Source organism: Crocuta crocuta, unplaced genomic scaffold (genome assembly GCF_008692635.1).
Source record: "Crocuta crocuta isolate KB4526 unplaced genomic scaffold, BGI_CrCroc_1.0 scaffold130, whole genome shotgun sequence".
Lineage (NCBI taxonomy): Eukaryota > Metazoa > Chordata > Mammalia > Carnivora > Hyaenidae > Crocuta > Crocuta crocuta.
In genome coordinates, this window is record NW_027527920.1 from 8,865,359 (window position 1) to 8,885,995 (window position 20,637).

The 20,637-nt window shown below is 35.6% G+C and overlaps 1 protein-coding gene across 1 annotated transcript in view; it reads left to right on the forward strand.

The window, feature by feature from the left end:
• Nucleotides 1-17,150, forward strand: part of CLPX (caseinolytic mitochondrial matrix peptidase chaperone subunit X) — a 40,850-nt gene extending 23,700 nt beyond the window's left edge. Inside the window, exons 6-14 of the mRNA XM_077747078.1 lie at nucleotides 375-416; nucleotides 4,952-5,128; nucleotides 5,505-5,669; nucleotides 6,471-6,559; nucleotides 7,525-7,689; nucleotides 11,124-11,423; nucleotides 13,196-13,288; nucleotides 14,650-14,756; nucleotides 15,407-17,150. Coding sequence (XP_077603204.1) covers nucleotides 375-416; nucleotides 4,952-5,128; nucleotides 5,505-5,669; nucleotides 6,471-6,559; nucleotides 7,525-7,689; nucleotides 11,124-11,423; nucleotides 13,196-13,288; nucleotides 14,650-14,756; nucleotides 15,407-15,497 — 1,229 coding nt within the window. The 3' untranslated portion in view covers nucleotides 15,498-17,150. The remainder of the gene's footprint in view (nucleotides 1-374; nucleotides 417-4,951; nucleotides 5,129-5,504; nucleotides 5,670-6,470; nucleotides 6,560-7,524; nucleotides 7,690-11,123; nucleotides 11,424-13,195; nucleotides 13,289-14,649; nucleotides 14,757-15,406) is intronic.
• Nucleotides 17,151-20,637: the final 3,487 nt, after the last annotated feature.

The window sequence follows — 20,637 nt, forward strand, 5'->3', positions numbered from 1 at the left end:
CGGGTTCTTTCAGTAGCAAATCAATAGTTAAGCTGTTCTAGGTACAAGGAAAACAAATGGTTATATGGTAATTATGGTATGAGAGGTTTAAACTTTTGTTGAAGATTTTAATTATTACTTCTCTTTTCTTAAGTACCAACTTAGTATTTGACAAATGTGGATGTTAGCAACTGTACAGCCATCATTAATATGTTTGGGTTTTTAATGTTTTTAATATAGACAGGATGTAACATTTAGATTTTTTCATAATGTGAAAAGCTATAAAACATTAATGAACACATTCTTTATATTTGGAAGAAGGAAATAGCCCTCATTTGTTCCTACAGACTAAACAAATATAATTTTCATGTTGTCATCTTATCCTCTTTCTATAGAGTTAGAAATAAGAAGACGGGAGGATGAGTACAGATTTACAAGTAAGTGACGTTTCCTCAGGTCCTCTTCTGTAATCATTCTTCCTTTTGAGATTTACCTCAGTGAAGGATATCAGCAGTAGTAATGGTAGATATGTATTAGCTTGTGTATTGCCAAGAAAGAGAGATTGTATGTTATCTAAACATGTTTATCATACATAATATATATAACTTTGAAACAGTTTCTCATAGCTAATTTGTGTAGTTTAAATATGTTAGGTTACTTCAGATATTTGATTTTTATCTTTTGTGATATTTTTTAAAGCATAATGTAGAGAATAAAAAATATTATATTTTTTCTCTATAAATATATACCTATATGCATATTAACAGGAGTTGTATTTTAAAATCTATAGCTTGCTATTTTATATCTTTTCCCCCCATACAAGTAGAGTTGGCCTGCTTATGTGTGACAGAAATTTGGGAGGAGGCAGATTATCCTCCAGCTTCCCTTTGCCAGAAACCGCACATTATTTTTTGATGTTTCTGCAACTTGGTATATAGCCTTGCAAATTCCGAGTAAGCCGCAACTCAGTGTTTTCAGCCCTGGATTGTCCCTATAAGCATCAGATGGTCTCATGGAGGGTTTGGAAGGACCTGATATTCTAAGGATAGTGGCCATTCTCTTGTTTTGCCCTCTTTTTTTTTTTTTTTTTTTAAAGTGGGTATGTAGTGCTGCGTGGATGGTAAAGGTTCATAAAAAGAGAGGTGCTTGACTGGCTCAGTTGGAAGAGCATGCGATTCTTGGTCTCAGGCCATGAGTTCAAGCCCCATATTGTATGGAGAGATTGCTTAAGTGAATAAGTTTTTTAAAAATTCACATTGCATTTTGTTTCAGTAATTAAAATAACAAAATAAAGTAATGGATAAGCCACTATGAACACATTTTACCTATAAGTTTGTTACTTTTATATTTGCCTTTGAATCAAGGTATATTATGTATCTACTTTTTGAAGTATATTATATATACTGGATAGGCCATAAGAATATAACTAGTTTACCAACTCAAGCATGAGATCTCTTGGGTGTAATAAAATTGTACTATTTCTAGTTATTTTTAAATTGTATGGAAATAACAAGTATATCATGCATGGTAAGATTAAACACAATGTAGTAGAATTAGATTATATATAAGAATGTAAGGTCTAAATAATAAACTTTAAGCCTATGTATAATTTATATTTTCTAAACCCAAAATATAATCAAATATGCTTTCAGCACTATATTCATAAATTTGGACAGATAACTAGTAAAGCTAGTATGAATTAGTAAAGAAAAGTCTATAATGAATATTTTGAAAAAATATGTGTAGTGATTTAATGAAATTTAAATGTTAACAAGTAACACTAAGAACTTAGGTAAAAGAATTTGTAATTATAGTGACTTGGATTATAGTCTTGGAAATAGTACTTGGAAAGTACTATTTTGAAAGCTTACATAGAATTTATTTTCATGTAAAGTTTTCACTTGTCCTGTGTGGGGTTTTAGATTCTAAAGTTAGGGCATTAGACCTAAAACGATACATAATCAAAATATTCTTTAGAGTTTCTTTTGGAAATCACATGTCATATTTACTATCAATAAGACTTTTGGATTTTTTTTTTCCATCATTGGAATATTGTTTTTCTTAAGTAGAGCACCAGATGAAACAGTTGGATTGCACTAAGGACTATGTTATACAAATAACTTAAACACTAGAAAAATAGCAAAACTGATAGCAAATTCTTTTATGACACTTATAAAACTCTGCCAGACACAGTTCTAAGTGTTTTACATATTTTAACTGATTAAATCTTCCTAAAACCTATGAGACAGAAACTATTATTTTCACCCCCATTTTACAGATAAGAAAACCGAAGTGCAGAAATTTTAAGGAATTTGTCCAGGCCACATGGCTGATGAACTCCATGCAACAAACCATACACTAGTCTACTCACTCATTGTAGAGAGCTGCTCATGCATTGAGAGAGATGCAGAAACAGACTAAATGAAAGGAAAGGAGAGTTATTTCAAGTTTACTCTGGAGCATAATTTCATGAAATGGAATGACAAACATCACGTACTGTTTAAATTATTCCTCTCTTTTAAATTTAATTATTGTATAAGTTAAATACATTTATCCTGGAGTGTCTGGGTGACTTGATTTCAGCTCAGGTCATGATTTCACAGTTTCGTGGGTTCGAGCCCCACATCAGGCAATGCGCACTGACCGCGCGTAACCTGCTTGGGATTCTCTCTCTTTCCCTCTCTCTCTGTCCCTCTCCTGCTCCCACTGTCCCTGTCTCTCTCAAAATAAATAATTTTTATAAACTTAAAAAATACATTTATTCTGTGACTCTACTGCAGTTAATATTCTACTTGCAATTTTATTCAAATTATTCACCTAAATAATTTTTCCCCCATTGGGCCAGCTGCACTTGAGCAAAAGCCTCTTCCTATATTGTCACAATTCCTAACTAAATTTTGCTGAAACAAAAAAAGAAATTTTTGGGGTGCCTGGGTGGCTCAGTAGGTTGGGTGTCCTACTTTATTTAGCTCAGGTCATGATCTCACTGTCCGGAGCTTGAGCCCCATGTCAGGCTCTGTGCTGAGAGCTCAGAGCCTGGAGAATGCTTCGGATTCTGTGTCTCCCTCTCTCTGCCCGTCCTCCAATTCACACTCTGTCTCTATCTCTCAAAAATGAATAAATGTTTAAAAACTTAAAAAAAAGACATTTTCTTTTAACGGGGACAACTAGCTAACTAACTAAACTCATGTAGGAGACAGCAATTTTTTCTTGATATGGATTATAACGAGGCACAGCATTATGAATTATTCACTAATAATTAACCATCAAATGTAGCACAATTTAAATTAAAATGTTTATTTTTTTTAAACTTTATTTATTTTGAGAAAGACACAGAGAGCAAATGGGGCAGGGCAGAGAAAGAAGGAGACAGAATCCCAAGCAGGCTCCATGCTGTTAGTGCACAGCCAGGTTCAGGACTTGAACTCAAGAACCATGATGTCATGACTTGAGCTGAAATCAAGAATCAGATGCGAAACTGACTGAGCCACCCAGGTGCTCCTTAAATGCCTATTTTTGATGATTAGAATAAGTGTTTACTTTTTTTTAAATGTTTAGTTATTTTTGAGAGAAGGCTAGCATGAGTGGGGAAGGGGCAAAGAGAGAGGGAGACCAAGGATCTCAAGCAATCTGCCTGTGCTGACAGAGTCCAGTGTGGGGCTCAAACTCATGAACTGTGAGATCATGACCTGAGGCAAAGTCAGATGCTTAACTGACTGAGCCACCCAGGTGCCCCAAAATAACCATTTACTTTTAAGTGTGACCCTAAGATAATTTGAAAGTGCCAGCCAGATGGAATAGGACAGGACCATAATAATAGTTATGTCTGCTGAACATCTATTGGTTTAATTAAAATAATAATGCATTGGAAAGTACTGATATTCTTAATCCATTTATTAGAAGCAACCTAAAAACAAATCCAGAAAATATAAACAAGTAGGATATGAGCACAGATCCCTCAAATGCTGATGATGAGGAGCAATATGGATATTTACAAATCTGGATAACTGAAAAGACTATTGGAATTCTTTCCTTCAGCCAAGAGAGTAAGAACAAAGTTGTTTTGTTTTTAGGCACCCAGTTGATAAACTGATAGTTCACCAGCAATATCATTCCCATGTAGTTAAGCATTGTGTCTCCAATAAAGAGACTGGAAAGATCCATTTGAGATCCTATAAAATCAAAATTCAGATAGAACCAGGGATAGTGAGTCTTAACTATATTTGGTTTCTCTAGTAGACTCACAGAATCATTTTTTAGATGTAAAAGAGACTATAGAGGTCATATGTCTTGATGTTTTCATTTAATAGGTAAGGAAAATTAAGTGATTTGCCATGGTCCTACAGCCACACAGCAATAGAAAAAGACAGGAACCCAGGTTCCCTATTTCTCTGTTTAAGTCTTGGTTCTGTTACTGTGTTCACTGTGTTGAGTGTTTCTTGCTTTTTCTACAGTCCTTCATTTGTAATGAAAAAATCTGTATATATTTGTTGGCCTTTTAAAGTGCCTCCAAATGAATTGCATTTTATTCTTATACCTTCCAACCATGTGTTTGAAATTGATAGGACAGGTATTATTGTCATTTTGTAGGTTAGGAAACAGAAACACAAAGTTTATATGACTTGCCCAGGATCACAGAGCTATTTAGACACAACGAAAAGACCAAAGTTAAAGCTTTACGGCTGCTAGCACTGTTCTCCTTCCCTTATATTGCCTTCCCTTAAGTGAAAGGGATTTACATAAATAAGGAGGGTAAAAAGAATCCATTTATTTTACTTAAGGTTCCCTGAATAATTGTATGTTGTACATTTGTGGCTAGAGAATTTGAAGTTTTCTTCCTTTTTAGGTAAGACATTTAGGTAGTATTAAGTTTTTCTAAATATGTGATTGGTCTTAGATTTAGGGTTTTATAATGGGCATCATTTCAAGTAAAATCAAATGAAGCTCTAATAATTTCTTTGGCGTCTTTCAGAATTGCTTCAGATTGCTGGAATCAGTCCACATGGTAATGCTTTAGGAGCATCAATGCAACAACAGGTAAATCAACAAATACCTCAGGAAAAACGAGGAGGTGAAGTATTGGATTCTTCCCATGATGACATAAAACTTGAAAAGAGTAATATTTTGCTGCTTGGACCAACTGGGTCAGGTAAATAACTTCCTGAAAAAATTATTCATTAAAAAAAATAGAATATAAATGATTCTATAACCTGTGTCTTGTGATTGGGGGATTCTGGCTCTTAAGAAGAACTCTAAGGCCAGTCTTATGGGTACGTTATCAGTATTTGTGCATAGACTTCAAGCTGAATTTGAGGAATTGGCAATGCCCTTTAGGCTAATCCCTAACATCTTAATAGGAATAATAAAAATAACATACCATTAAATCTAAACAATAGTAGAGAAGAGATGTATAAGTAATTTTTTATTATATACTATTTAGATTTAATACATTTTACATTTTTGTAGAGAAATTATATATATCAACATATTTTTAGTAAACTTTTAGTTGCTATTTCTATTTGTAGGTAAAACTCTGCTGGCACAAACTCTAGCTAAATGCCTTGATGTCCCTTTTGCTATCTGTGACTGTACAACTTTGACTCAGGCCGGATATGTAGGTGAAGACATTGAATCTGTGATTGCCAAATTGCTCCAAGATGCCAATTATAATGTAGAAAAAGCACAGCAAGGTATGTTTTTAGTATAGTTTATCTATCCCCAGATGTAGACTATTGGGGAAGCATTAAGAGATACTATAATTCTTGTTTTGAGTCGAAGAATAAAACTCTGTAATTGTATAAAGGTAGTAGCTGCGTTAAACATTTTCTAGCATATTGACTAAGGGCCACAAACTTTGCTTTTGCCTTATTGTCATAAGATGGCTACTAGGGTGAAAACAGGCCAGATTACTATTCCATTTGATCCTTAATGCCATCATTATTTTTCCTGTTGAGTCCCCTCTAGACTCCTAGTCCTGGGGTGAGTTAAGAGAGGGGGCAAGGACAAAGGCAGGAGAGTGCAGGATGAATCTAGAAACAGATTAGCCTGTTGACCTACAGGATATCCTAGATGCTGCATTTCTCCTTTCCCCATCTATCATCTCTCCTTATTTACTTGAAAAGCTTGACAGCTTCTTGCCCAAATTCCCTTAAGACAAGAATATGGGTGGGAAAGAGTAAAAGATTATGCTACTACCAGCACTACATATACCTCCTGCTTCCACACTATATATTTATCTCAGCTTCCTAGAATAAAGAACCTGAAAACAATAGTGAGGTAGATAACTAATGTCAGAATTGTTATCTTACCCAAGTGATGCTCTATAAAATAAATTGTAAAACATTTACACAATGATGATTGGGAGTCTAGCAATGTATTTTTATAAAATTAGGCTTTGTATATATTTGCTCTCTAGCTACTTAGTCTTAAAACTGAGGTTATCTTGTGTATATCATTTTCATATTATAAATAGAATCCTCCTTAAATTATAGGAATTGTCTTTCTGGATGAAGTAGATAAGATTGGCAGTGTGCCAGGCATTCATCAGTTACGGGATGTAGGTGGAGAAGGCGTTCAGCAAGTAAGCAGTTGAATATTTTGTTCAAGCCCACTAAAAGGAAGGGAATACATCAACCTCCCAAATATTGTACGTTTGGTTTTGCATTCAATTAGATTCTGTTTTTATTTCTTTCACCCCTAACTCCACATACCATTTTAAAGTAGTTCAGAAAGCTGTTGGTGATTTTAAGTACAAAATTGCCTTTCTTAGGAGATTAAAATTATTTTAAAGAATAGAAAAAAATTTTGATTTTTGTTGGTTTTATTCTTTAGAGGCCCAGTTAAACATTTCTAGAAGACTCTTGAGAGTTCTGGTTCTAACTAGACATAAATGAAGTATGTACATGTATCTTACTCTTTTCACTTGACAATAGGGTAAGATAGATAAAATAGTGTTTCATTCCATGTAGAGTTATAATTGAAGTCTTAAAGATCTATTTGCAACTTGACTTTTTATTGGTAACTAATTATGACATAAACTATAGAGTAAGGAAAATTGATTTCCTTTTTGTTTTGACCAAGACAGAGAGGTCACACTTATGAAATGTTCTAGATAATTTTTTTATAAAAGCATCCCAAAATATAGGTAGTCTCAAAGTTTAATACTAGTAATAGAAAAGAAATTTAATTTCTATGAAAGACAAATTAACTATTTTCAAATATTGTATGTTCCCACCATGGTTGTCTACCATCTTACAAATTCATAATTCTCTCTTTAGATCAGAATTATATCTTTACCATCAAAAGCAGCCTTTTAAGTTGACTATTTATTTCGAGTGTATCAGAAATCTATAACTATTCCAAATTATGAATTGTTAGTGTGATAGTGCATTAGATTTTTATTTTAGTTGTAGAAATGTGGGAGTTTTCTTTAATTACGCTCATTGACCATAACCACATATTATTTTCCCCTTTGAATCTCATTATCTGATGTACAATAAATAATACTTATACAATGATGTTATAAATCAGTCATTCTTTATTTAGGGGTTATTAAAACTACTAGAAGGCACCATAGTTAATGTTCCAGAAAAGAATTCCCGCAAGTTACGTGGTGAAACAGTACAAGTTGATACAACAAATATCCTGTTTGTTGCATCTGGTGCTTTCAATGGCTTAGACAGAATCATCAGCAGGAGGAAAAATGAAAAGGTAAGTTTTTCTGAAGGGTTACTGGATGGAGCACAACTTCTTCATATTTGTACCTATTTGTTGATTGATTACAGTAAAATATAATGTCAACATAGTGTCAAGATGCCCAAAACACACCAGTATTTTTCCATGTTTTTGTGTTTTACATAATCAGTAACCACAAATGATTTTTCTGTAACATAATATTCTACCTAAATGAATATATATAGATCAGCTGTGCTACATCGCTTGCTTTAAGTCTCCTTGGCTTTGCACCCACTAGTTGAAGTAGTAGTTTACTAGTGGTAAAAAATGAATAAATAAATAATGCTGCTAATGGGTTAGTTGCCTATGGAAGTTCTTTGGACAGCCTAGATTAAAAAAAAAACCTCATGTACAGATACTAACTGAACCATGTAATGCTGTTACTCCTCCGTATCAGGCCTTACTCAGCATGGATAAGGTTAGAGTTTAATTTTTTATATTAGTTAATTTGCTTTTGCTTTTGAAATTCTTTATAAAGTAGCCTGACAAATTAAAATTAGAAATTACTTCTTTGTATGTACATGAGAGAGAAAGAGGGAGGGATATAACTTTATATTCAAAATTCTGGCAGTGCCTGTCTGGCTCAGTCACTGGAGCATGAGACTCTTGATCTTGGGGTCGTGAGTTTGTGCTCCATGTTGGGTGTAGAGTTTATTTTTAAAAACACAAAGACTATGTCTGATACTTAATTATAATTAGTGCTTCCAAAAAGAATTTGAAGCTAGAAACATGTAGAAAAGAACAGGTAAAAGTAATGTCCAGAAAGAGATCAGAAACATGTAGAAGGAAAGTTTAGGTCATAGGTCATTTTAACTTCTTAACAAAAAGTAGGGAGACATCCTGGGCTCTTGTTCTTACTACCTGAAAGAGGAAGCGTATGAGGTCTTCAGGAGAGACCGATTTAAAAAACTAATTTTTCAGGATCGCGAGTGGCTCACTCAGTTATGTGTCCAATTCTTGATCTCAGCTCAGGTGTTGAGCTCGGGGTTGTGGGGTGGGGAGGGAAGTTTGTCACATAGATCTTTATGAAAGAGAGAGAGATGTAAGACTGTTATCGGTAGTGATTTTAATAGAGGATTAAGTACATCCATGTGGCTATTTTTATCAACACTTGTTGAAAGCCAGGGGTACAATATTAAATAATGCACCTATAGTCCAACATAACAGACTGCTTGCATTCCTAACTTTTATTCCTCTTGCCTTTGTTCATGCCTTCCCGTGCCTCAATCCAGTTGGCAAATATATGTTCATCTTTTACGACTCAGTCTGTTAACTGATTCGGCAATTCTTCTGTGAACGCCTTCTTGATCACCTTCTACCCTCCCTCCCCACTCCCCACTCTTCCTTCTCACTGCTACAGTTTCCTGTACAGTTGTCCTTCATTGCACCTGTGATACTTTAATGCCTTCATATGTTCTCACTCTGAATAAGCCCCTTTAGGGTAATGGCTGCCTTCAGGTTTGTATTTCCAGTGTTTTATAATGCTTTGTAAATGCTTATATATTACATAAAATAAACGTTTGTATATGTATTTTTATATATACTTCTATATAATAAATACTTATATAAATTATATAAAATATTGAATGTAAGGTATTTTTCTTTCTGATACACTAACTGTCCATGTAGAGAGTCAGAAGAATTGATTTTTTTTTTAAGTTTATTAATTTTGAAAGAACGAGTGACTGAAGGAAGGGCAGAAAGCGGGAATGAGAGAGAATCCCAAGCAGGCTCCTCACTGCCAGTGTAGAGCCCAACGCATGGGCTTGAACTCGAACCATGAGATCATGATCTGAGCTGAAACGAAGAGTCAGACGCTTAACCAACTGAGCCACCCAGGAGCCCCAAGGAATGGATTTTTAACTTAGACTATTTTCTCACATACCATGTGCTTCTCTTATACTTTTGACAAAAGCTGTATGAAATACCAGAATGTCAAAACATTCTGACAATTGCCTGGAGTATAATTCTTTTATGTTGACTAAAGTAAGATCCATGCACCTTAGATACTTAGAATTTTTTTTTTTTTTTTAACAATGGGTGTTTCTTGTTTTTGTTTTTAGATTTTATTTTTTTAAGTAATCTCCATAGCCAGTGTGGGGTTTGAACTCATAACCTGAGATTAAGTTACATTCTCTACCAACTGAGCCAGCCAGGTACCTCGATACCCAGCTTTTTGCAGCAAAGTAGTCTTCTTGTTTGATGTCATTCTTATGTGTTTTTTTTATAAAATCAGAATTATTCTTACAGGTTGATGTATGCTGCAACCTCAAATCATGATTTTAAAAGAATGCTTAGCAGTGACTAAGACACTTGTGCATAATTTCCTCATAAGGCTGCTTGTTCCTTAGGCACTACTACTATTGACAATATTACAAAATTAATTTTGGTTACAAAGTAATTACTATCTTCCATTTTTATGGTTTTTACAAATTTTATTATTTTTTAATTTGTAATATTTTTATTAAATTTTTTTACATTTTTTCGTTTTTGAGAGACAGAGACAGAGCATCAGCAGAGGAGGGTAGAGAGAGAGGGAGACAGAGAATCTGAATCAGGCTCCAGGCTCTGAGCTGCCAGTAGACAGCCCGACACAGGACTCAAACTCCCGAATCATGAGATCATGACCTGAGCCAAAGTTGGACACTTAACTGACTAAGCCACCCATGTGCCTCATAATTTATTTTTCAGAGGGAAAGAAAATTTTAAGGGGCCCAATCCCATGACCCTAGGATCATGACCTGAGCTGAAATTAAGAGTTTTTGGATGCTCAACCAACTGAGCTACCCAGGCTCCCCTAGTTCTTATACATTTTAGAAACCACGCTAGTCTAGAGATCTCAGAAAAACCCTACAACATCCTTATCTGAGTTTGAAGGGACCTCCCTTCATAATTTTTACCTGTCTACTTTTACTACAATTCATTCTTTTTAAAAATTTTTTTATAGTTTGTTTATTTTTGAGACAGAGAGGGAACATGAGTGGGGAAGGGGGGAGGGAGACACAGAATCTGAAACAGGCTTCAGGCTCTGAGCTGTCAGCACAGAGCCTGACGCAGGGCTTGAACCAGTGAACCGCGAGATCATGACCTGAGCCGAAGTCGAACACTTAACTGACTGAGCCACCCAGGCACCCCTACAATTCATTCTTTGAGACTTGGTTATTAAATGGTGGTTTAGTTTTCATTTCTGAAGACAGATAGGGCTGAGTTCAAATCCTGGCTTTACCACTTAACAGCAAGAAGAGCTTGATCAAGGCACTGAACCTCTCTAAGCTCATTTTCTTCACTTGTAAAATGTGAATATAATAGAACTTTCTTTTATTGTAAAGGTCATGTGAGATATATATGCAGAGTACTTAGTACAATGCAACTTCATTCTACTATTTATAATCCCTGTCTTTTCTTGGCAGTATCTTGGATTTGGAACACCATCTAATTTGGGAAAAGGCAGAAGGGCTGCAGCTGCTGCAGACCTTGCCAATCGAAGTGGAGAATCAAATACTCAGCAAGACATTGAAGAGAAAGATCGATTATTACGTCATGTGGAAGCCAGAGATCTCATTGAATTTGGCATGATTCCTGAGTTTGTGGGACGGTTGCCTGTGGTTGTTCCTTTGCATAGCTTAGACGAGAAAACACTTGTACAAATACTAACTGAGCCACGTAATGCTGTTATTCCTCAGTACCAGGCCTTATTTAGCATGGATAAGGTTAGATTTTTATTTTTCATAGTTAATTTATGGGCTTTTGTTATTGAAACTCTAAATAAATTAGCTTAACAAAAAGCAAAAGCAGTCCTTCTCATCCAGAATACCAGCCTATACCTCATTAAATATGGATCAAAGTGTCAAGGAAGGCAGTGTGTTATTTTAGACATTTAGGAGTTGGCTTTATTTTCTTCTTAATTAAAATCATTATTGCAGCTTAAAGCCCAAGGATATATACATGGAGAGAATTTGTGCCAGCTACCTACCCCCAGCCCCTCAAGCCAGACACACAGGATTGTCCTTTCAGCCTTAAAATTCTAAACACTTTTGTTACAACATACTGTGTATACTTTTATATACTTTTTTGTCTGAAGTTCTATCACCTCCCATATCTACTTCTCTGTAGCCAGACATCTGATCTTACATCCCCACAGATCTGATCACATAGCTTATGTTTTGGGCTTTATGAACTTAGTGTCTTTAAATATCAGTTTCTTTCTCTTCATTCCACTGCCACTACCTTATGTCGTTTCTTTATCATTCTCTATGCATTTGGCTCCTAATTGGCCTCCCTGTCTCAAGTCTGTTTCTGACCACCACCACCAAAATACCATTATCTTCCCTTTTTTACTTCCAGAATGGACTTTTTTTATATTATTGAATATAGTGCCCAGCAAATAGATACTAAGTTCTTAATAAATATCTAGTGAATGAATAAATACAAAGCTAGTTATTTTACTTCTCTCCTTAAATCCTTCAGTGGTCCCCTTGCCTCGTTTAATGCTAAGGGAGCACCATGTGCATATGCTGTGCTATAAATGCTAGTTTGCTTATTTGTCACCACCCAATAGACTTAAGTTCCTGGATGGCAAAATGGTAATTCATCATTCAGTCTCTAATATGTAAACACATAGGAGTTCAGTAAATGTTGAATAAAGTCCTAAGAAGTTCATGTTAATTGGGGCGCCTGGGTGGCTTAGTTGGTTAAGCATCCAACTTTGGCTCAGGTCACGATCTCATGGTTCGTGGGTTCGAGCCCCGCGTTAGGCTCTGTGCTGATAGCTAGCTCAGAGCCTGGAGCCTGTTTCAGATTCTGTGTTTGTCTCTCTCTGGTCCTCCCCTGCTCATGCTGTCTCTCTCTCTCTCAGAAATAAATAAAACATAAAAAAAATAAAAATAAAAAGTCCATGTTAATCTAGAAAACATCTTCAAAGACTAATGACAAACTTGTGATTCAGAATACTATTGCCTTCTCATAGGTTAATTGATAGAAACAAGTGCTTGAAGGTGATGTTCTCAAGCACCAGGAGCGAGAATTACCTTGCTTACATTTTATGTTTTTTGGAAGTAGAAATTAGTAACTGAAATTTGTTTAATACCAAGATTTTGTGAAATCTGATGTTCCAAAAGTATTTTGATGTTTCTTGGGTATGTTAATGAATTTAGTATCAATAATTTGAACTCTGTGGTAATTTAGAGACTTGTCTAAAGTTTTCCCTTCGTGTTCTATAGGATGAGAGTGATGAGTAACACTCTATAAAGTGAATGCTGAAGTAGAGTGTTTTCTAAGAAGAAAGTGATAGTCAAAAAATGCTTTAGTCTGAAAGGGGATAGGGTCAACTTTTATCTGTAAAGTTAGGGCACTGGTCCCTCTTTGTTCTATAAAGACTAGGAATAATGGTAGGTAGTAACAGTTAATAGATCAAATGCTGTATGGTTATCTTAGGAAAATATCAAGTATTATCTAAAGTTCATTTCTTTTTATATATTTGTAGTGTGAACTGAATGTTACTGAGGATGCTCTGAAAGCTATCGCCAGATTGGCACTAGAACGAAAAACAGGAGCACGAGGCCTTCGGTCCATAATGGTAAGTTGGCATTATTATACAAAATGACATTATTTCTTGGTCAGAGTTTTGCCAGTATTAAGCCTCCATGTTGTTTCATTGGAAGTATTTCCAGAGAATTAGCCTGATATTGTTTCTTATGGTTTTTTTTTGGGGGGGGGAGTCTCAGATTATATTTTTGTTTTAAAAAAAAGCACTTTAAAATGTTTGCAACAAAGGACACACACATAATACCATTAATGAAATAGAGAAAAAATCTGGGAAGGAGAATTTAGAAAATTTTACTTGGGCCTTTTGACTAAGTTCCCCAGAGTACCTTCTCAGATCCCTTGAAATCCTCATTTTTTTCTGTTTATTTGTTTGAAATTAAATTGCAGATATCATGATATGTTACCCCTAAATTCTTTGATATGATATGAACTCACTGTGTTTTGTTTTGTTTTGTTTTGTTACAAATTCTAGTGACCCAGCCTATTTTCTGCCATCACCCACTTTATTATTCTAAGGATTTCACTGCTAATTAATCCTTCTGTCATCTCAGTAGGACTTTTTGATTGGAACTACACATTTATCACAGACAGTTTGAGATTATACTCTCTAATGAAGGCCTAGACTGTTTCTGATTAAGGACAGATTTATAAACATGCAAACTAGAGCAGTAGGTGATATAGTTAACATTTTTAAAGAAATTTTATGGGGACACCTGGGTGGATTAGTATGTTAAGCATCTGACTTCGGCTCAGGTCATCATCTCATGGTTTGTGGGTTTGAGCCATGCATCAGGCTCTGCAGTTACAATGCGGAGCCTGCTTGGGATTCCCTCTCTCTGCCCCTGCTTGCTCTCACTCTCTCTCTCTCTCAAAAAAAAAAAAAAGAAAAAAGAAAGAAAGAAAGAAACTTCATGTACTTTTTCTTAAGATCTATATTTTCCTTAAGATCTACTGTAGCCCTTGAAACAAATGCTTATTTGAAGTCATAGTTCAAAATTTAGGAGTTTGGTACAGGTGGTTTAGGATTAAATCATTTTCAAAGTAAGGATTACCAGTTGACCTCTTTGGTAACAGAATATGCCAGGAATGCTGAGGAACATCTGAATTCAGAAGTATAGTCTTTTTATATGCGCATGATGAGTTAAGTAGACAGAACTACAAATAAATAGCTTTCCCTTATAGAATGAATTCTCTCTGAATTTAGTTAGCAGCTGTTTTAATATGAAGAATATAAGAGATTTTTACATTGATTTTTTTTCAACTTTCAGTTCCCGGTCCATAACAGGGATTCAGTAATGTTTTGAGATAATGAATTTGATTGGTCTGTGGAATATAAGTATTTTCTGTGTAACTTCAGTTTTCCATGTAATTTATCACTTTTTATCTCTTTAGGAAAAGCTGTTACTAGAGCCAATGTTCGAAGTTCCTAATTCTGATATTGTATGTGTGGAGGTTGACAAAGAAGTAGTAGAAGGGAAAAAGGAGCCAGGATATATCCGGTAAAGTATATTGTCAAGCTAGACCAAATCTGAAAGTTAAAATCAGCTCTTTATTGCTATGGTTTATTGGTCTGTCACAAAAATTGCATAACATACTTATATTTATAAGGGAAGCGATCATCTCAAATTTTCTATAGAAAGAAAAGTTCTAATTTTGGTTTATAAAATAATAGTATTTTGTGAATCTGAAAATTGATCTTCAGAATTAGCTTGCACTTTTTTCCTCTAAGGAAGAAGTATATAAAAGAGACATAAAAGTCATCCAAATGAAGAGGTTTAAATGCTGCTAATTCTGTCACTTATGAGTAACTTGTTTCATGTCTTTTACAAATTTTTCTGTTGTAGCATATCAGTTGACAGATTTGACACATTTTTCACTGCTTCATTTATTTATCTCAGGGGTCAGCAGAGTTTCTTGTAGAGGGCTAGATGAATACCTTAGGGCCGTACAGTCTGTATTGCAGCTCCTCACCACTGCTTTCACAGCATAATGGGAAATGAATGAACACTGTTAGGGAGAATATTGGGAAAATTACTTGCAGCTCTTGGCTGTGTGGTCTAAATGTTACCTATATTTCACCACTAAGCAATCTGAATATTAAAAGTGCACTTACTATTTTCCTTTTTTTTTTGCATGTTTTTTATTATAGGGCTCCAACAAAAGAATCCTCTGAAGAAGAGTATGACTCTGGAGTTGAAGAAGAAGGATGGCCTCGCCAAGCAGATGCAGCAAACAGCTAAACTGTCAGACTTCCGTCCTGTATATAAAACTTTTCCTTCTTTTGTTTAGGATTGTAACTGTCTCTACAGTCTGACATTAAAAGCATTGGATCTATCCTGGATATCATACATGGTCAGAAGTCTTTAGGATAAAAATGAGATCATGTATATTATGTAACATCACATTGATTTACTACAGAGAACATTGTGTGGACTTTAATGATACAATGTTCAGAGATAAAATGTACATTATTTTGGTTCAGTTTTTTAAAAATATGCTTTAACAAAATTCTTAGGAGTCCCTTTAAGCAATGCAGGTGTTGCAATAACTGTGGATTTTACAATAATGTTACTCTACAAATGGGAAAATAAATTCTTTAAAATTGAAGATTGGGATACCATTTTTTAGTTTATCCTTTTTCTACCTATATTTGTTTCCTGAAAATATTGGAATTTTATTCATCTTAAAATTGGAACAGGCAGTTTCCAAGTAGTTAAAAATTTCATGGAAAAAGTACTCTAAAGAACTGTATTTTGCTGATTTGTTCTTGGTCTTATCTGCTAATGCATGATACCAACTTCCCAATTGGTACTATTAAAAGGGCCATTCCCTTGCTGACTTGTCTGATTTATTTGCCATCTTTGATCCATTTTAGTACTATGAGTGTGCATATAGAATTAAAGTCTGCCTTAAATCTTCAGGAAAAGACCATCTAATTCTAAAAGTAGCATGCAGCATCAGTCATAGTAACAGCAAATCTGCTAAACTAAATACCCTAATATTGTGAATTTACCAAAGCACTCAGCTAATTTTGTTTTGTTTTGCTCTTTGATCCTGGATATCTGTCTAATTCCTTGTCTTCATAGAACATAAAGATAATTGATGCTTTGCTATCAGCAGAAATAAATGTGTTCACACTAAATATAAGTTATTAACCTTCATTATATAACAAAACTAAACAGTGGGGGAAATTTGGAGGGGCTTAACAGTGGAAGTTACTTCATTTGATTCTATAAATATTAAAATACTTGAGTATCTTTTAAGCTTAATGATGATACAAGTTTCTCTACTATTCATTCAGTTCAGCCTCGTTTGAAATTGTTTAAATCAGAGTACATTTAAGTAACTTGTTTTCATTATTTGGTTTATAGATGCTTGAGTTTTCCTCTTACCCTCTTTTTGTTAGGAAAAGAACCTCAAGCTATTAGCAAATTGTAAATCCTGTTGATGAAAAGTTGGGCTTTCTATGATGTAATAAGAGATGTGAGATGTTTATTTATGGCTGGGTAGGACCAGAAATGCACTTTTGCAGAGTGTTTAAGCCTGTTTGCTATAATATGGAACAGAAACAGGTATCCTTCTTAGTCTCTCTAGCAATGGTTAAAGTTTTTCTCAGGAAGTCTTTCATATTATAACTGTTCACTATCTTTTTCTTATAGCATCATCACTTCCCTTTTTGTAGAGTGAAAATTGGAGTAGCTACTAAATATATTAAGGGTAATCCTCCAGAAATGGACTGGGAGACATTTTAGTCACAACAATTTACTTTTGGTTTTGGAAGTTGTTAACAAAGCATAATCGATGTTTTTAAATCAAACAAACTGAGTATAACTACAATTTGTACTTGAAACTTATGTTTTGGCATTTGAATAAAACAAAAGTACTAAATGAAAGCGAGTGTGGTGGTATGTCCATATGTAATCCATTTTTATTATTATTTTTATAGTTTATTTGAGAGAGAGAGTGTGTGAGCACAAGCAGGGGAGGGGCAGAGAGAGGGAGAGAGAGAATCCCAAGAGGCCACGCTTTCAGCACAGCCCAATGTGCGTCTCTAACCATGAGGTCATGACCTGATCCAAAATCAAGAGTTAGATGCTTACCCAACTGAGCCACCCAGGTGCCCTGTAGTGCCATTTTAATTTTTTTTTAATGTTTTATTTATTTCTGAGAGAGAGAGAGAGAGACAGTATGAACAGGGGAGGGTCAGAGAGAGAGGGAGATACAGAATCTGAAACAGGCTCCAGGCTCTGAGCTAGCTGTCAGCACAGAGCCCGACGTGGAGCTCAAACCCACGAACGATGAGATCATGACCTGAGCCGAAGTCGGACGCTTAACTGACTGAGCCACCCAGGGTCCCCTTGCAGTGCCATTTTATTTTATTTTATGTTATTTTATTTATTTTATTATTTTATTTTACTTTATTTTTTTCCTGAGAGAGAGAGAGAGAGACAGTATGAACAGGGGAGGGTCAGAGAGAGAGGGAGATACAGAATCTGAAACAGGCTCCAGGCTCTGAGCTAGCTGTTCGCACAGAGCCTGACGTGGGGCTCAAACCCACGAACCGTGAGATCATGACCTGAGCTGAAGACAGATGCTTAACCAACTGAGCCACCCAGGCGCCCCCTGTAGTACCATTTTGAAAGGACACAGATATGAGCTGCTTTATTCTAGTGATTGGTTTATCGTTAGCACTTCCATATCCCTCTAATAAATTCTACAAAGTCTGTTATTAAAGTTTACATTAAACATTTATTGAAAATCCTCACTTGAATGTCCTACATGGGCCCCATATTAGACTAGACCAAGTTTTTCAAGATTACTAGTCTATTAGGGGATGCAAACACAAACATCAGGGCATCATAACAGAAGTGAGGTAGGTCCGGGCATGCTGACACAAAAGGTGGTGGTGGCCTAGATGGATCTGGATGATCAAGTAGGAATTTGCCAGGAAGAATGAAAATTAAATCAAAATATCGACAAATGTGAAACAACTAGGGAGCTCTAGGAGTTGAGAAATCCCAAGCTTATTTTTCACATGTCTTTCTATGCATACCATTAAGTTCCACTAGGGTGAAGACTGCATATTTTGTTAACTATAATCAGCACCAACCACAATGTCTCATATATTTGGTGCTCCATACACTTTAAAACAAGAGTATCTTGTATGCCAGGTTAAGTTGTAATTTTATGCAGAAAGTAGTAGGGCATTATTAGAAGAGTATTAATCAGGAGAGTTAGGCATCATTAGATGTGTTTTATAGACTGTTGGGAAGGGAAGGCTCTGAGGAGAATGGAGGGAAACTGGACCAGAGGCCTAGTGTGGACATTCCTCCAGCACTTGCCCCTCTGTTTCCAACCTCATCACTTTGCTCCTTTTTCACTTTGCGCTTTGTCAGATCAGTTCTCGTCATAACAAACAACTCTGAATTCACACCCGGCCCACAGTAAACCAAAGCCTTTGAGGCTTTGGTTCTGGGTGAGATGAGCAGCTTTTGCACAGAGAAATGCCATAACCTGACTTAAAATTTAAAAGGTCACTCAGGTTGCAGTGTAAGTGAACAGACTATAGAGAGGAACAAGGATGAAATCAGACACAGGCCTATTTAAAGATAACAGGTTGAACTAAGGTGATAGCAGTGGAAATGGGAGAGCAAATGGGTAGGTGTTTGCAAATCTGTCTGATCAAGAGTAGAAATCCCATGTTCTTTAATGGGGGAACAGTATTATAATGATGTCTATTAAGCCTATGTTAATTTATAAATTTAATACTGCAATAAGTTACCAAGAAATTTTTAAATTGAAAGTAGTCAAGTAGATTCTAAAATTTCTATGAAAAAGTAAACAAGAATGATAAGCAAAATGACAGTGTACACTCATACAGTGCTTACTCTGTGTCACTTTGTGTTCATTTAATGCAACAACTTGATGAGGTAGATGCTATTATCGCCCTTCTTATAAACTGAAGCCAGAGTGGTTAAGTAGCTTTCCCAAGGTAACATAACTAGTAAGTAACAGCCTGGATTTAACCCCAGGTAGTTCCAGAACCTCTCCATTTAGCTACAGTGAAAGAAGAATGAAGAGGGGCTGCCTCTTCTAATAAAAAAAATAGAAGGTCATGATCTCACTGTTCGTTGGGTTCAAGTCCCGTGTCAGGCTCTGTGTCTCCCTCTCTCTCTGTCCCTCTCCCACTCATGCTGTTTTTCTCTGTCTCAGTAATAAATAAACATTAAGAATTAAAAAAAAAACTTGTGTGTACCAGTGCATGAATGAATGGACCAATGGAAAAGAAAAACCAGAAATATATATGAGAATTTAGTATTCGAAAAGAATGAAGCCAAATACATATGGTAATTTAGTACTGGAAAAGGTGATACTTCAAATTAGAAAGAATAATTAGTAAATGGTATTGACAACTGAGTATCTAGAAAATGTTACACCTTACCTAATAAATTTTAAGATAAAAATAGGAGTCTTTAGGGGCTCCTGGGTGGCTCAGTTGGTTAAGCATCCGATTCTTTTTTAATTTTAATTTTTTGACATTTATTCATTTTTGAGAGACACAGACAGAGCATGAGCAGGGAGGGGTGTACAGAGAGGGAGACACAGAATCTGAAGCAGGCTCCAGGCTCTGAGCTGTCAGCACAGAGCCTGATGTGGAGCTTGAACTCAGGGACCTGAAATCATGACCTAAGCCGAAGGTGGAAGGCATCTGACTGTTGATCTCAGGTCTTGGCCTCAGGGTCGTGTGTTCAAGCCCCATGTTGGGCTCTGCACTAGGTGTGAAGCCCACTTAAAAAAAAATTGAAGCCTTTAAATATTTTGTACAGTATCACAAAAAATGATACAAGTAAAATATACAACATTATAAAAAATCTCTGAGAAATACTAGAGGTCTCTTGGAAGATGGGGTCAGGCATTGATCTGTTCTCATGGTACAGACCTGGACTCTTACCCAAGGGGTCATCCATTATTGTTTGGAAAAGTGAAGATCTAAACATGTGATGCTGGGGCAATTAGACATCCAAAGGGGGGGGTGGTTGGGTGGAGAACTTCAACCTAAGTTTCACACTTTATATAAAAATTAACTCAGGGGGTGCCTATGTGGCTCAATCAGTTGAGCATCTGACTCCTGATTTCAGCTCAGGTCATGATCGCAGGGTTATGGGATTGAGCCTTGCATCCACACTCAGTGGAGCCTGCTTAAGCTTCTCTCTCTCTCTCCCTCTGCTCATCTCCTCAACTCACGTGCATGCTCTCTCTCTCTCAAAAAAATACACTCTATAAATTATATATATATAAATCATATGTATTTTTTATTAACTCAACATGGATCACAGACAAATATAAACCTCTAAAACTTTTAGAAAAAGTACAGGAGGA